This window comes from Cucurbita pepo, chromosome 11 (assembly GCF_057944985.1).
Source record: "Cucurbita pepo subsp. pepo isolate OVF chromosome 11, ASM5794498v1, whole genome shotgun sequence".
NCBI classification, from domain to species: Eukaryota; Viridiplantae; Streptophyta; class Magnoliopsida; order Cucurbitales; family Cucurbitaceae; genus Cucurbita; species Cucurbita pepo.
Genome location: NC_141808.1, coordinates 13,299,286 through 13,316,687, shown reverse-complemented (window position 1 = coordinate 13,316,687; position 17,402 = coordinate 13,299,286). Strand labels below are relative to the sequence as shown.

Sequence of the window (17,402 nt, the reverse complement as noted above, 5' to 3'; positions counted from 1 at the left end):
CGGGAATGATCGACTTGCTTATAATGATTATATCAATGGACATAACTTGTCCTACAGTGCAAAGAGTGCAACTCTATGTCTACAGTGGAGTGACCTATAGTTAATGAATAGAAATGGATTAATTAAAGAGTTTAATTAATTAATTTTATATTATTGGAGCTTATAACTTGTAGGTCCATAAAGTCCCCGCTAGCTCATAGAAGTGCTAAAAGGTTCAATTTAATTGAAAGAAACATTTGAAGCGTTCAAATTAATATTTAATATATTAGATATATTAAATATAAAGAATATTTCAATATGTCACACTTTTTAGGATATGCTAGATATGTGTCCATTTTTCTTTGTTTTTAATTTAATTATGCATATGATGTATATTTTAAATTAATTGATTGAATGTATAAGGTATGTCATTTAAGTTAAAGTCCCACTTTAAGCATAATCCTGCATTTTAATTAATTTTTAATATAAATGTTATATTTGAATAATTTTGAATATGTTGTTTCCTAATAGAATTAAGACGATTTCCTAATTAACGTGTATTTTCCATATACATTTAAGTATAATTATTATGCATGAAAATAAATTGAAAAATTAAATTAAATTACCTAAGATAATTTAATTCACTTATGATAATTAATTAATTTAAAATAAAAATGGACAAACCTTGTCTAATAAAAATTCTACTCGGAGGTATTTAAGAAACAGAAATGGAACACATCTAACTTAGAACGGACCTAATTCAATTTTATGTAATTTCATTCAAGATTATTTTTTAATAGTTTAAAAACTTGACAATTCACATTAAAAACAATTCAACCAACATAAGAGTTACGAGAGGGTAGATTGGAAAACTTAGATAAATGAAATTAGCCTAATTTGTTGAGTAATATAAAACTCTATTTCATAATACTTACGGGGAGGAGTACGCCTGTCAAGATATCAACATATTAAGGACACATGCCAAGATATCCTACGTTCTCTATTATTAATTCACACCGTGAGAATTATACGGGATCTCGTGGCTGCTTTTGGACCGTCCCCCTGCGAAAGGTGTTTGCATGAGTTAATATCAAAGTGGATATTTAGAAAGTATTTATAGTAAATGGGAGAAGGAAATGTGTCAACATATGCTATGGTCTCCATCATTGGTTCATAACATGAGATCCATGTAAGGCCTCGTTGCGGCTTTTGGATCATCCCCTACGGAAGGTGTTTGCATACGTCAATATCAGGATGAACTCTTAAGAAGGATAAGATGGTGATTTTATTTCCAATACTTGACCTACCCTACGACTACACTTGTTTTGATAGAACTACAAGATCTAAAATGATGGTTACATTTACAAAGAGATCATTAAGGTTGTTAATGATGTTCTTGACCAAATTAATTATAACTAAATATTATAAAAATAAGAGTTATTCTAGTATAATGTTTGGTTGAGGTTGTCTCAGTTTAGTGAAGGAACACTTGACCTACCCTACGGCGACACTAGTTATAAATCACTAAAGTATCATAGCATTAGAAACGATTTATAGGATTCATTTTATAAAATTGTTTATTCTCTATGTTGAAATTGAATGGACAACAGATTGTTTGTAATTAAATAATCAAAAGTGAGAAAATTTTAATACTTCAAAAAAATATATATATATATTAGTACGGTAATGGTAGTATATATATATATATATATATGTTTTTATTGAGAAATATTCTAAAGATCTATTGTCGGTGCGAATAATTAATATATATATGTTTTTATTGAGAAATATTCTAAAGATCTATTGTCGGTGCGAATCGAATTATTCGAAGAGCACATGATTGGTGAATCAAAGGTGATGAGAAAGCTTTATTCGTATCTTTTAGTTGATATGTTGAATATAATGACTAAAAGATAAAAAATGACAAAAACATATGAGATGTTTAAGTTAATAGAAGCTCGTAATTATCTAAACGTGGAAAGTTAAATTAATTCCGAGGAATTTTGAATTTAAAGTCTAATAATTAATTCCTTGATATTTGATCTCTCTAATATTTTTTAAAATTGAAAATTTAATATATTAAATAGTTTATATCTTATTTAACATGGTTTTGTAATTTTAAGTTTTTGAAAATTAGAATAATAAAATAATTAGTTTTTAAATTTTTATTTTTAATTTTAGAATTTAAGTAAGAATTTAAATATTTTTTAAAAATAAATAAAAAAATATCAGAAAAAAGACAAATATTAACTTAAATAGTAAGAAATAAAAAAAAAAACTCATGTTGTTATTATTATTTTCTTCTTGTATTTCTTTTAACAAAATATTTTACTAGTAACTCTAATATTTTAATATTAATACCCAAAAGAAAAAATTATTTAAACTAAAAAATTAATTTGAGAGGGTTAGATATCAATATAATAACTATTTTAAAAATTTCAAATTAAATTTATTTTCTCCTTTATATTTAATATATCTAATATATTAAATATGATTCGGAATACTTCCAAATTTTCTTTCAAATATATCTAAGTTGTAACTTAGAGCTAACAAAAGGACTACTCACAGATTATAAGCTCCAGTCATATAAAATTAATTAATTAAACTCTTTAATTAATCAATTTTCATTCATTAACTATAATTGCTATGAAACGTGTTATAGCATAAGATCAAAGCTATAAATACTATATTATAGTGTTAACAAAATGTTATTATAAGTTAAAAAGATAACACAATCTTTTAGCTATATTAAACATATTATAAATTTAATAAAATGCTATAAAATGTTTTCATACCAACATACCTTAGTCATATAGGATACGTTCTCCACGTGTCATATCGTTACATGAATGTACCTTAGTCATATCATTATAAGAACGTATCCTAACGCTATCGTTCTATCAATCTATCATAATTCTATCCCTTCTACTCATAACCTAACCATATTCTTTTATCAATCTCTCCTATCCATAACACTTTGATACGTAACCTAACCTCAACGTTTCATGAACATGTCGTACTCCTATCATTACATTACGTTTAGTGCATCTTTCTCGTATCTTATCTCAAACATATCAATAAACACATCGTATCGTAAATATTATCATACAATTCACATATTATAACATATACATATCATATCGATCCATAAACAATTCACACATATCAATATACATGACAAGTGCAGAATCACAGGCCACGTGTCAACATCAAATATAACCATGCCGATAAACCACTTGCTTGATTAACTTAGGCTTGTGTCACCAATTTGTCCTTAATAAAAATTTGATTTTGTCGTCTACATCCAAGTAAATGTGAACCCATGACATCAATTTTAAGTTCAATTCTCTGTATTTTATAATACTCCAGTATTAGACTTCATGCGAGTATTAAACACCTTATCTTAGAATATTATATATATATATATATATATATATTTATTTTTATTTAAGATTTCGTTTTTTTAATTGTTATGGCTAGTTATTGTATTTTCTACTTTCTCGCAATATTTCAACTTTTGAGGGCTATAATCTCTAGTTTTTTCTTATGTATTTTAGTTTTTATTAGGTTGACTTTTTTTTCTTTTTTTTTTTCTTTTTTGTGGGCTATTACAAAATAACACTCCATATTTGCATAAATTATGACTTCTTGATCATCTTCACTCGATCCGAATATGTACTACATTACGTCTATATGATGCTAACATCAATAATCAATCTCAAGGTTAACATAGTATGAACAGTGAATTTTAGCATTTATGATCAAGTTTTGAAATATGGAAATCATCGGATACATCAAACAAAAATCAAACACCTCAATCCTCAACAAATATATCTTGGAAATACATAAAAAAAAAAAAAATAATAACAAAACCTCATCACCAACCGAACTTGTCATAGAGTAGGTGAAGGAGGAAGCACATCATTTTGGACCGACCCATGAATTGAAAACATCACGCTAGCCATGAGATACCCACCTTTGAATAGGCTATTTCATAGAAAAAAAAAAAAAAAAAAAAAAAAACTACGATCAAAGAAACGTGGAATGTTGTCAACAAATTCTAGGACCTAAAGGTTGGTAGGAATTTAGAGGAAAATGGAGTAACCGAATGGGGCCGAATGAAGCCTTGACCTTTCCCATGTGTATTGTCAAACGAAGTAGACTAACTGACTTGGCTCCCCAACACTGACAGGTCTTATTTACAAAATTCTTGATGATGGACATAGGGAAAAAGTAGAAGCAATAAATCTCACGCTAGCCTAAAAAGGTGAAGTTCTTCCTTTGGGTAATAGCTTATAAACCCATTAGCACAAGTGAAAATCTTCCAAAAAAGAAGGTCTTACATCACTCTTTCTCCAAATTGGTGTCCATTATGCATGAAAGAAAACAAATCACAAAACTACTTATTATGCCATGCACATTCCCTCGTAATTTCTGGACAACGAATCTCAGTATATTCGGATGACATCTCATATTTCTTAAGAAGGTAAAGGATTTATCGGACATGGTCTTAAGTGTACCACCCTTTCAAAAATGCAAAATCTCTAATATGAGAAAATCTCATCGTGACTTTTTTAAAGTTGAAAATATGATTGTCAATCAAACTATTACTTGATATTTGTTTGTTTATTGGTTAAAATATATAGATCCGAAAAAAATACCCACAAATTATTAGATAAAAATCAGATTTGTGATAAATGAAATTGATCTGTCAAGTTGAGACTTTCCCCCTATAAATCCGACCATCATCTTTGCCATGTTTAAGTTCGAAGCAATTGGTGTGATAGATTGCATCTGAGCCATCCAATCAAGTCTTGATCAAGTTCGATGGTGGAGTGACTCAATTTAGAACAAGATTCAAAACATTGCTTCTAGATCTTTAATCCTAACAACTAATCTAATTCTAGCTTTATCTTTTAGTTGATCCGAATTTTGTATGAGAGGATGTTAATTGTTTTGATTCAAGGGTTCTTGTTTCAACAAAATCTATGATCGTTGGATAGAGAATTAGGGTTGCCTCGTCACAATCTCACGTTTATTTCATAAATATGAGGTAGGATGCTTTCTTTTTTAGTTGCCTTGGTACTCTAATTAGTTATCTTTTCATAACATCATTAAACTTTACTAACCTTCGTATATCATCCAAAAATATTTATACTATGGCTGAGGCTAGCAATTTCCTTAACTTCCAAAAGCTCGTGATGTTCATTAGTTCGCCACGGTGGGCCAATTCTTTCCTCCTAATGATCAGAGCTACTGCGCTCTCCAAAAAAAATGCGAAGGAGTGTGAAGTCCTAACTTAGTAGTTCATGTGCCTATGGTTCGATCTACCTCAACTTTGCTAAATTGTCTGGTTAATTCTCTTAAGAATTAAGGTTATCCTTCAAGTCCCACACTTCAATACTTTCTTTACTAAAGCATCAAACAATTGATCACTTCGCTTAGACAAACTCAAAACTTTTTCAGAATATTTCTCCTACAATCGTAGTACATAAACATCCCCAATACGAGTGTTATTTCCTCCAATATCTTTGTAACATTAAGGAGAGACTTAACAAAGCTCTCCTCTAAGACGGAAGTGTCTTTAGGGGTAGTTTCGTCCTTTTTCTTAGAATTCATACCTCAAACATGTTCTAATCTCCGTGTGAGGTCTCGTATACATACCCATAGGGTTATAAATGTGTCCCATAAGAATTTTCTTAACACTTCAAGTCCTTTAGAACCTTGATTTTCTCTCGACGCCACCACTCTTAATATCTATAGTAGACTATAAGATATTGTCATCTATCTAGCTTTCTTGGTCATTTTCATTTGAAACTACTTACTCGTTAGTATACGTTGGTATATTCTTTTCCATCTCTATGGTCATAATATTGCGTATTTTAACTATGTTCCAAACGTCTAACTGAAACATCTGACCTTCCTCATCAAAATCATTCTCGTGCATATACTAGCATTTAGTAGCTTACTAAACTATAACATCTCATTCACAATACCAACCTTGCTAAATCTAAGCTTGATCAGTACATCAACCTACATTCACATTCCATAAAGGTAAACATTAAAATAATGCAATTTAAAATTAAACAACACCACATCTAAAACAAATTGAAGAGCAATACAAACATGTGTTGTTAAGGTTTGTAACAAACGAAGAAATGGTTCGCGATACTATTTCAAACAAAATATAGAAGACCCAAAGTACATCGAACGAATTGACATACATAAACGACCCTCAAATGTCAATGCAGCTCTCAAATGCTCCACCCACCTCGAGCGACAGCTAGCGAAGACCTGAAAAAAGAAATCTAAAATGTAGTGAGTAAAAAAACACTCGGTAAGAAGCCAGCCTACTTGTAGGCTCTCATCGCATCCTTTCACTAGTAGGTTTCCACGGGCTTTTCCCTAGGCTCTAGGAAGTTTGGGCTTAACTCTATGGTTATCTGACCTTCTGTGAAGGCTTCAACTGGTGTCGTGGTGTAGTTGGTTATCACATCAGTCTAACACATTGAAGGTTTGGGTGACGCCATATTTGAATTTTCTACTTTTATTTTGTTTCATTTTACAATCTTGATTTATTTTAGGCCTGCACGAGAAAGTTTAAGAGCTTGATAAGCTCGAAAGTCGTGCCCTCGAACACACTTGATTACGAGCATGTTATATGCTTTTGATTTAGCCAAGAAATTTATGAACTAAACTTAGTTTGAGAGGTCTAGGTTAATTGGTCTAATAGACTGTTTTCGCTCGACAAAGAGTCATTGGGTCTTTCATTACGTGATTTTCGAGGCTTCAAATCTCAAACGAAAAATGACAAAAAGAAAGGAAAATAAAATTGAACATTAAAATAATGCAATTTAAAATCAAACAGCACCACAGCTAAAACAAATTGAAAAGGCAATATAAACATACGTTGTTAAGGTTTGTTACAAACTATGGGTGTACATGGTCAAGGTTGTGTTGGGTTGAAGGATTTTTTTTGACCCAACCCAAAAGTTTGGAATCCAACCCAACCCAACTCAACCATATATTTTCGGGTTGGGTTCGGGTTGGTCCAAAAAAATTAAAAAAATAATTTGTAGGACCTAAAATGATAAAACAATTACAACCTATAAGCTTCTAGATTAGAAGTATCGAACTCTCTATTGCATTCATATTATCACCTATAAATACGTAAAAAAATATGCAATAAATCAATCTCAAAGTTACTGCATCTAATTAAATTATCTACCTTCACAATATATAATCATTAACAAAATGCCAAAAATTCACCTATAAATATGTAAAGAATATCCAATAACTATCCTAACCTTCTATTGGGTTTTTAATTCCTTGCAAAAGAAAAATAGCATCTTAAAAATTAGTTATATACGGTTTGGAGAAGTAACTTGAAATATTTTGCTTACATTGAAAAGTAATTATTCTGGCATGACATTGAAGGAGCTTGTAAGTCTTAAATCATCTAAAAAATAAAATATAAATGGTGATATAACAATATATAATACATCTTAACCAATCAATAGATTTGGAGTTACCTGTCTAACAAATCTCCAAATCTTCAAATGGTTGAGGAAGATCTAACATACTGATTTTTTATTTTTTACCGATCCAATTTTGTGTACATATCAAATCTTCCACGGTTTTAGGTGTCAACACAGAAATGATCAAAACATCTTGCCCAATTTTCGATAAAACTCCATATTTAAACTCATTTCCTTTCCGCCATGCCAAAACATCAAAATTATCATCAAGTTCTTTACTAGGGTCAGACAAATATCGATCCACATCATTCTTTAACTCGAGGGAATTTTACTCTTCTGTTCTTCATTTGTATCCTGATAATACTAATATTGAACCACTCAAATTCACTTTATCAATTGTGTCCATCTCCATACTCATGGATTTAGAAGCAAGTCTTGATTCATATTGATGATGATCTTGAGCATTATCATAAAACTTGTAGTAATTATACAAATGAATTAAATTGTTCTTTATGCCATCCACTATCACTTTAGCCATAGCATCTTCATAAATATTCGAAATGAATGAGAATTACGATAATTCATTATAATTTACAACAAGATCTCCAAGGAGAAAACCAGATGCCCAAGCATATAATCGATTTGGTTGTACTAAATCAATATGCTACTTCTTCTATCCAATCTTGATAAGATCCAAGTAATGTTGGAACTTTTCACGAGCAACTACTTTTGTCAACATATCTATAGATTATCGGCAGTTCCAATTTTCAATAAATGAATGTCTTCTTCATTAACAATTTCTCAAAGAAAATGAAATCGGACATTTATGCTTGGTATGAGTATGATAGACTTGGTTCTCCGACAAACAAATAACACTGTAGCTATCACAAAACACTTCTATGTGTTCCTGATAAATACCCCAGTCATGAACTAAACTATGCATCCAAATAGCTTCTTGAAAACCTACAATGAGGGTAATATATTCTATTTTGGTGGTAAATCATGCAAAAGTATTTTGATTAATATTCTTATTTATTTTGGTTATTAACTCTCATTTAATTTGTAACCATTTTGATTAGTATTCTCATTTATTTGGTTCATGCCTGAGAATTAGTATGTCTTGTATAAAAGCTTGTCTGGCATTGTTTGAGGTCTAGCGTCATGTGAACTCATTGTTATTTTGTATTTAGTTAGAGTCAATTTGGAGGAACTTTTGTAGAAGGGACTTCGGTGGGTGTGAGAGTGTGAGACATGCACTTTATAAACATTTTAATTATAGTGATTGACTTCACCCATGGATGTAGGAGAATTTATTCCCTCCTAACCACGTAAATTTTTGTGTCTCTTTATTTAATTTCTGTTCATGGGTGTGTGAGTATAATTGATCTTGCTTCGGTTTTCGCCACAACAATTGGTATCATAGTATTTTGATTGTGGCATTCCGCTACAACAATTGGGTATCAAAGCATATATAGTTGTGACATTTCGCTACAACAATTGGATATCAAAGCTTTTTGGTTGTAGCATTTAATGGTACGATAACATAAGTGGGAGAGGAAAGTATGTTTATTACTAAGAATTTTTTTCTCTTAACTATTGGGAATCACTTTCAACAGCTAAAACGATCATTGAAATGCAATTTCAAAAGAACAGCCTAATTGTAGAAATTTCATGAATTAAGTATGAATTCAAAGTTCCTTTCAGAAGAAAAATAGTGTTCATTCAAAGTTTCAAAACTCGATTTTCTTAGACCCCAAGATCTCGCGCCGTGTGATTAAAGGCGATAGAATTGTTGTGCTTCTGTAATGGCGGTGGATTTCAACTGCAGCCACAGATTGGTCTTTCATTCCATTACATTTCATCCATCTGCGATTCCTTAATCTGTACTCTGTCCCTCTTGTAACCGCAACTGTGATAGGATCTCCATTGGAAGCTTTAGATCGGTGGGGCGATTTTGCCCTTGCAGTTGATTAGCTCGAGCCATGGCGGCGAAGCCCAACTCGGTTTCCTTCAGGGTTCCGTACAGGAACATCCATGATGCAGAAGTGGAGATGGTGGCTGTCGATGAACAGCAGCTTCAAGGGATCGATCTCAATTCTCCTCCTTCTGATGGATTTCCTAATGGAAGCCCAGACAGTTCATCGTCAGCGCCTCATGTTAGATCTACGCCCAATAGTTTGATTATCTTAATTCTCAGTTGTACTATCGCTGCCGGTGTTCAATTTGGCTGGGCATTACAGCTTTCCCTACTAACGCCATATATTCAGGTATTGTTTCTCACTTCTGCTCTGATTTTAATTTCGTCCTTGAGTCGCATTCAGATTGCTTTCTACGAAAATCTTCCTCTGATTATTCCTTAGTTACGACATTGGTCAAGTATTTGCTGCATTTGTTTATAGTTTCCTCCCCCTAATTTTACACTTTACTGGTTGCCAATTTCTTCGACTTTTCTTTTTTTGGTCTAATTTTGCAGACACTCGGAATTGAGCATGCGTTTTCTTCGTTTATTTGGCTTTGCGGTCCCATCACTGGGCTCGTGGTACGTGATGATAATCTTCTTCCTTAATTTTACCCGTTAATTATGACATTGGTGAAAGATTCATCCCTGATTCATAGAAAATCCACCCGTTGTTCAATTAACTTTTGGTGTAAATGATTGAAATATTATGCATTGAAATTGTATCTTACCATGTTTATAGATTAATAGGGTAAGGCTAATTTTTCTTTAGTATGCTGTCAACCACCGCGGATCAGAAGCTTCAACTATTTGTAAATTCATATCCATTTGAGGGATTGAGTTCATGCCATGATCACTTACCCAGTTTTTCATGAGTTTTTTTTTTGGCTGTTTTTTGGGGTAGGTGATTGTCCGGTGGGCTTATAATCGTGTCAGTTAGATATAATCATGACATGCTGAATTGGTCGCTTTTTTTATTAATATCTGTTGCCATCTGGTTCTTTTTTGTATGGTTTTTGTCAACATTTTGAGGCACAGAAGATCAGGACATGGTAATCATTAGTAGTCTGTTGCTTGGCTTGTGTCTGACATGCACTCTTCAAAGAAAGCTTGTTTATATTGCCTAGTTGGTTTGCATTATAAGAAGAGGAGATGTGAAGTAGTATTAAAGGCTAGACGGATCTTGATCTTTGAAGATTGACAAGATATGGATTTCCCCCCTTTTTTTGCTGCCTGAAATTTCTTTAAACTCCTTTGTCTTTTCGAATATATTTGATACTAGTCGAAGTAGCTAGGAGCTAGAGCTTCTAGCCCTTTCATTCTAATTCACAAAAAAATTTGGCAAGCCAACAGAAAGATTCGATTCCAACTTCGTAGAGCTGGTGCTATTGTTGTCTGCGCGTAGGGCCGTCCCCCACTCCCGTCCCGGGGTGCTAAGGGGTTTTTGTTTTTGTTCATGCCTCAAATCAAGCTTTTGTTGCGACATGCTATGTTTTCTCCCCCATCGCTAGTAGGTTGATGGGTCGCACGCCTTGTGCACATGTTTTGTATATATGCCCTTAATTATCAATAACATAGGGATTGACTATTTCAAGCTCTTCCCGGGACTGGATGGCAATGAACTTTCAGAAACTTTTTGTACTTTGGTTACTCTTCTGCTTACCCTTGACTCTTAATTATGGTCATTTACTTAGTATTTACCTTGCTTCGGATTCTTTCTTCTTGATGTGAAGGATAAAGTTGTGTTGAAGCAACAGAAATATCCATCTTCGTTGTTTTTTATTACTCACTTATTTTATTTAATATTTGGTTTCTAGGTTCAACCATGTGTCGGTATATGGAGTGATAAGTGTTCTTCAAAATATGGAAGGAGGCGTCCCTTTATTCTTGCTGGGTCTTTAATGATAGCAGTTGCTGTAAGCTGTGTTCTTCTGGGTACTTGTTTTGTTTCCTTTTTTATTAACAATTATCATCTTAAGTATTAGAAACCAAATGGTTATTTATTATTCTTAATAGGTGGTGTTGATTGGATTTTCTGCTGACGTTGGATATATACTAGGAGACACGAATGAACACTGCAGGTTTGTGGAGCATCTTAATAAAAAAAATTCTTTTATAATCTTTCTTGGCTCTTTCTTGTATCTGTTAATGTGAACAAGCATGCAATTCTAACTTGTTTGGTCATGCTCGTGAAGTGTATACAAAGGTACACGAGTGAGGGCGGCTATTATATTTGTAATAGGCTTTTGGATGCTTGATCTTGCAAACAATACGGTGCAGGTATTACCTAAAAGCACTAGGTACTTGTATTTTTCTTTCTCTTCTGTATTTAAAGTATCTGTATGAGTTTTTAAGTTTTTTTGTGACCATCTTTCAGGGTCCTGCTCGTGCTCTTCTAGCTGATTTGTCAGGTTACTCCCTCCCCTTACAAAAAAAGATAATAATTTTACTGTTAATATAATGCATTTAGTTTCTGTTGGCATGAATATATGTGACCTCAATTTAGTTTCTTGTTCTCTTTATTATAGGTCCTGATCAACACAATATTGCAAATGCGGTATTTTGTTCATGGATGGCTGTCGGTAATATCCTAGGTTTTTCGGCAGGAGCTAACGGAAACTGGCACAAGTAATATTTTGAACCAGATCTTAGATAACTAAATGTTTCCATACATAAATTTGCATTTGTGCTATTTGTTTGACCAAGGTTTTCTGAGATTAGTTCGTATTTTGTGACTTTTTTCTATATGATTCATATTTGTGCAGATGGTTTCCTTTCCTTTTGAGTAATGCTTGCTGTGAAGCCTGTGCGAACCTTAAAGCAGCATTTCTTGTTGCTGTGGTGAGTTACTGATATGCTTGTAGTTCAATACTTTGCATGATGTAGGATTTTGCTTACGGTGATCACTATAAGAAGAATGAAGCAATTGTGCACTAATATTCTTCACCCATTTAAAAAAGAAAGATTCTCTATCATGTTTAGTTCTTATGCTCATGTACTCCGTAACTGAAGTTAACTCTTTCATCTTTTGGCTTGTGACTGAAACTTTGTTCTCCAACTGCAGTTCTAACATCTGCATTTCACGTATGCAGCTTTTTCTAACCATATGTACTCTTGTTACCATATATTTTGCCGACGAAGTTCCACTTACTGCTGTAGATCAACCGCCACGTTTATCAGATTCTGCTCCTCTGTTGAACGGGAATGAACAAAATTGTCCTGATATTTTAAAACCAGAACTTAACAGTTTGAATGGGAGCAATGTTGAGTATGGATATCAAGAAAATATGAATTTGAAAGATTCAAAATCAAAAATTAAGGAGAATCACAGCGAAGGGTATTATGATGGTCCTGCAACAGTGGTAGTTAAATTATTGACCAGTTTAAGACATTTACCACCGGCCATGCATTCAGTGCTTCTTGTGATGGCTCTTAGCTGGGTACGTACTACTGTTCTTAATTATAATCTTGTTTCTGCTATGATATTTTTCTCTTAGCTTTCTATCCATAAAAAAAAGGTCATTACAATTTGCCAGTGGATGTAGTAATTTGTTATGTGGATCCATATATAGACCACTCTTGAATATTATTTTTGGTGCTTGCATTTTACACGCAGTTATCCTGGTTTCCCTTCTTCTTATTTGACACGGATTGGATGGGAAGGGAAGTGAACCATGGGGACCCAAAAGGCAGTTTGACTGACAAACAGGTTTATGATCAGGGTGTCAGAGAAGGTGCATTTGGTTTGCTCTTGAATTCTGTAAGAACTCAGATATGAATACATTACTAGATCGATTTTTTTCATATATTTGGTGGTATTCTAGTTTGAGTCAAGTATGAGTTATCTTTATTACATTTTGGATGTTTTTTATGGTGTTTATTTGCTTACAAAGTGTATCAGATCTTAATCTTTTGTTTGTTTGTTTTTATTTTGGTATAGGTTGTTCTTGGTATCAGTTCTTTCTTTATAGAGCCAATGTGTCAGCGAATGGGAGCAAGACTTGTCTGGGCAATGAGCAACTTTATGTTGTTTGCATGCATGACGGCAACTACTATTATCAGTTTAATATCCGTCAGTCAGTACTCTGAAGGAGTCGAGCACGTTATCGGGGGAAATTCATCAATAAAAAATGCTGCCTTGGCTGTTTTTACTCTTCTTGGTTTTCCTCTCGCTGTAAATGTCAACGTATCTCTTTTTAATTTCTATTTACGTCACACACCCTTGTAGTTAAAGGTTTCATCATTGTTTCTGTTGCAGATAACATATAGTGTTCCCTTCTCTTTGACAGCAGAATTGACGGCTGATTCTGGTGGTGGGCAAGGTTCGGATGGTGTTCATCTAGTATTGTTTTTCCTGGTGTTTACAGATTAACTGGATTCTGATACTTCAGAGACTGATTTTTTACAGGATTGGCTATAGGTGTTCTCAATCTTGCAGTTGTTATTCCCCAGGTATTATTGACAACGAACATATTATTGCTATTATAGAAAAAACAAAACTACTATGAAGATGTTTAAACGTCATAGGAACCATCTGTAACAGCCCAAGCCCATTGCTAGCAGATATTGTCCTCTTTGAGCTTTTCCTTTTCCTTTTGGGCTTCCACTCAAGGTTTTTTAAAACGCGTTTGATAGGGAGAGGTTTCCACACCCTTATATAAGGGTGTTTCGTTTTCCTCTCCAGGTATTGACAACGAACATATTATAGCTATTATAGAAAAAAACAAAACTACTATGAAGGTCATAGGAACCATCTGTAACAGCTCAAGTCCACTATTAGCACATATTGTCCACTTTGGGCTTTTCCTTCTTGGTTTCCCCTTTAAGGTTTTTTAAAACACATATGATAGGGAGAGGCTTCCACACCCTTATAAAAGAGGTTCCATTCCTCCCCAATCAATATCGGATCTCACATCATCTTTTCTATTTGTTTAAGTATGTGCAATAACATTTTAGATAGTATTAAATTACTTTTGGTTTTGACTTCAACAATTCTGGGTTGTTTATAATTGATTCGTTCAGATGATTGTATCCCTGGGAGCTGGGCCATGGGATGCATTATTCAATGGAGGAAACATTCCTGCATTTGCTTTGGCGTCTATATGTGCGCTCGCGGCTGGAATTGTTGCAGTTCTTAGATTGCCTAATCAAACCAACAGCTCTTTCAAATCCACAGGTTTTCATTTTGGTTAGAAACACTGCATTCATCATAGTTTTGAAACCAACTAGAAGAGTATGCGTATGATCTCTGGCACTGAACCAAATAATTCCTGGAGTAGCTCTTAGAAGCCTGGATGATCTCATAGTACCGTATACCTTCATTTAAACTATATGCATTCAGTATTCATATTCATTGATTTTTTCTTCCCAGATCTGTGGGTATCTATACCATAGGTAGTGTAAATTTTCGGTTCCTAAGACGAATAATGAAAATGTTTCAGTTCCATGTTTATGTTACTATAAACATGATTTGTTATAGGGTGTTGTATAATCATATACTTAATAAGCATTCCTTGGTGTTTTGATGTTATTGCATTGTGGCACAAAGGTTGACTGTGGATGCACGCTTGAAGAAATGTAGCTTGAAAGTTTGTTAAATTTGCAGAGGGAATATTTAACCAATATTTGTGTATTGTTTGTGGAAGCTATGGATGAAATCAGGTATGCAAAGTAATGAGAGCATAATTGAATAGAGAGCTTCAAATGATTATCCTGGTCGAACGAAATCCCATTCAACTGTTCTAGGTGACAGTTACGTTTCTGGGTTTGTAATATGGAAAGACGTTGCCGGAATTTTGGTGTTTTCTAGGGACGCACGAAACCGCATCTCACGTCCGCGACTCATGAAACCGACCCGAAGTTCACGCCTTGACCCGGTTCACAACTCATGCACACGTCCACGACTCCTTCTACTCATTTCCTAGGTTTTCGACCCTCATGAAGCTATTGCTGATAGGGTCAATCATACTTGGAACAACCTTAAAAAACGAACTCAAGAAGCTAAATATAGGGACAACGTTGGCTAAGACCAACCAAGAAAATAGTGTTAAGACCAACCAAGAAAATAGTGTTACTATCAGCATGGTTTGGTTATATTTGATGTTAACACATGCCTCATGGTTCTGCATATGTCATATATTTGATATGTGTGATATGTTTATAAAACGATATAACAATGATATGTTTATGAAAAGATATGACTATGGTATATGTATAAAACGATATAACAATTATATGTTTATGAAAATATATGACTATGATATATATATATATATATATATAAAACGATATAACAATTATATGTTTAGGAAAAGATATGACTATGATATGTTTATGAAATGATATAAAGGATAAGTCCATGATATGTCCATGATACAATGTAACTATGAGATGATATGTGAATGATATGACATGTTATGATGTGATGTACTGATGATATGATAAATGTTATGTTGTAACACGTTTGGTGATATAGTATATGATGTTACATGATATGTTGATGATATGAGATATGTATGATATGACATGATATTACACGATGCATGATATGACACGATGCACGATATGAATGATATAAGATAAGATGTGTCGATATGATGCACAACCCCGATTTATGCATGGAAACCTATGATGAAAATGATATGAAATGAACGAAAATGGGAGGGTTATCTTACGTGATAATGAATAAAAAGGTTGGGATCTCATACATCATTGTGTGTTCATACATCGGGAAAAATACCCCTATTTCATGATGGTACAAACACATACATTACGAGGCAAGAAAACAATCATTAGCTCCTAGAGAATGTCCGGCATCAACAGCTCCTAGAGAATGTCCGGCATCAACAGCTCCTAGAGAATGCTTGCCCAACTATGAAAGGGGCCTAGGAGGTGTGCGAACCGACTGGTGGGTCCATACTCGCACATGTAGACCGTGTGTAGAACAATAAATACACATCCAATTAACCCATTAAGGATAACCGCCTAAGGAAATATAGACTAATATGATAGGTCCCACTCATGATTGTATTTGTTTGCATCTAACCCGAATAGTGGAGTCACTTACTAAGTATTTTTAAAAATACTCAAGTCACGTGCTACTTCTATTTCAAGTAAAGGCAAGACATCTTTGTACGGCTGATGATGACATCGCAATTTGATACTATGACCCATGCATATAGTAGTTGTATTTATTTTTTTAGACTCAGGTTAGATAAGGGTTTTACTTATAATGTATATTTATTTCATTTAGTATTTCGTTATGTCGTTTTAAAAATATTTTTGAACACGTAAGTCCATGACAGTGTTTTATGATAAAATTTTAAACCCTTATTTCTACACAAAAATGATTATATGATGACAACAATAACTTTAGGCAAGTAGAAATTTAGGGTAAACACATTAGTCTTGTGCCTCTCCTACATTCCAATTCTTTTTGAACTTAAACAACGTGTGGAACCAAACTTTAATGAATCTTTTTCATCCCCCAAATATGACATATTTAGATATTACAAACATTTACTGGACCAAATATAAATATTTAAAAAGTATATGGTACATAATTACACGTATTTTAAAGATGATCCCGAAAGTTCATATTCATCCAAACACATTTTATGTATAATAAAATTTGAATAGCATCGATTTGTACATAATGTTCCGTTTTAATTTTAGTGTTAAAAAAATTTAAGTCCAAAATTTCACCAAAACCTAAAAAATATAAGTCGTAACACCTTCCTTGATCACTTTTGTATAGTTAAAATTAATTATCATCACCCATACGAGAGCCACCTGTACGGTTTAAAAATAGTAATTATCATTATGAAAATCATTTGTAATTTAAACTCCAATTGATCGAGACTCTTAAAATGAAGATGAGTTTCGAATCTTCGACATTTTTAATGAATTATATTACATATATTAACTAATTGAGTTACGCACGCGATCGTAACAATAAGAATGACAGATATAACCACAGCAATATAAGG

The 17,402-nt window shown here is 33.1% G+C and overlaps 1 protein-coding gene across 1 annotated transcript; it reads left to right on the top strand.

The window, feature by feature from the left end:
* Positions 1-9,108: 9,108 nt before the first annotated feature.
* LOC111783874 (sucrose transport protein SUC3) lies at positions 9,109-14,944 on the top strand. Its single transcript, XM_023664707.2, has 14 exons — positions 9,109-9,724; positions 9,931-9,996; positions 11,232-11,330; positions 11,431-11,495; positions 11,610-11,694; positions 11,792-11,825; positions 11,943-12,042; positions 12,180-12,255; positions 12,507-12,854; positions 13,031-13,174; positions 13,355-13,588; positions 13,673-13,736; positions 13,823-13,866; positions 14,437-14,944. The coding sequence occupies exons 1-14, from the start codon at positions 9,440-9,442 to the stop codon at positions 14,605-14,607; spliced, it is 1,815 nt and encodes a 604-aa protein (XP_023520475.1). The 5' UTR covers positions 9,109-9,439; the 3' UTR covers positions 14,608-14,944.
* Positions 14,945-17,402: the final 2,458 nt, after the last annotated feature.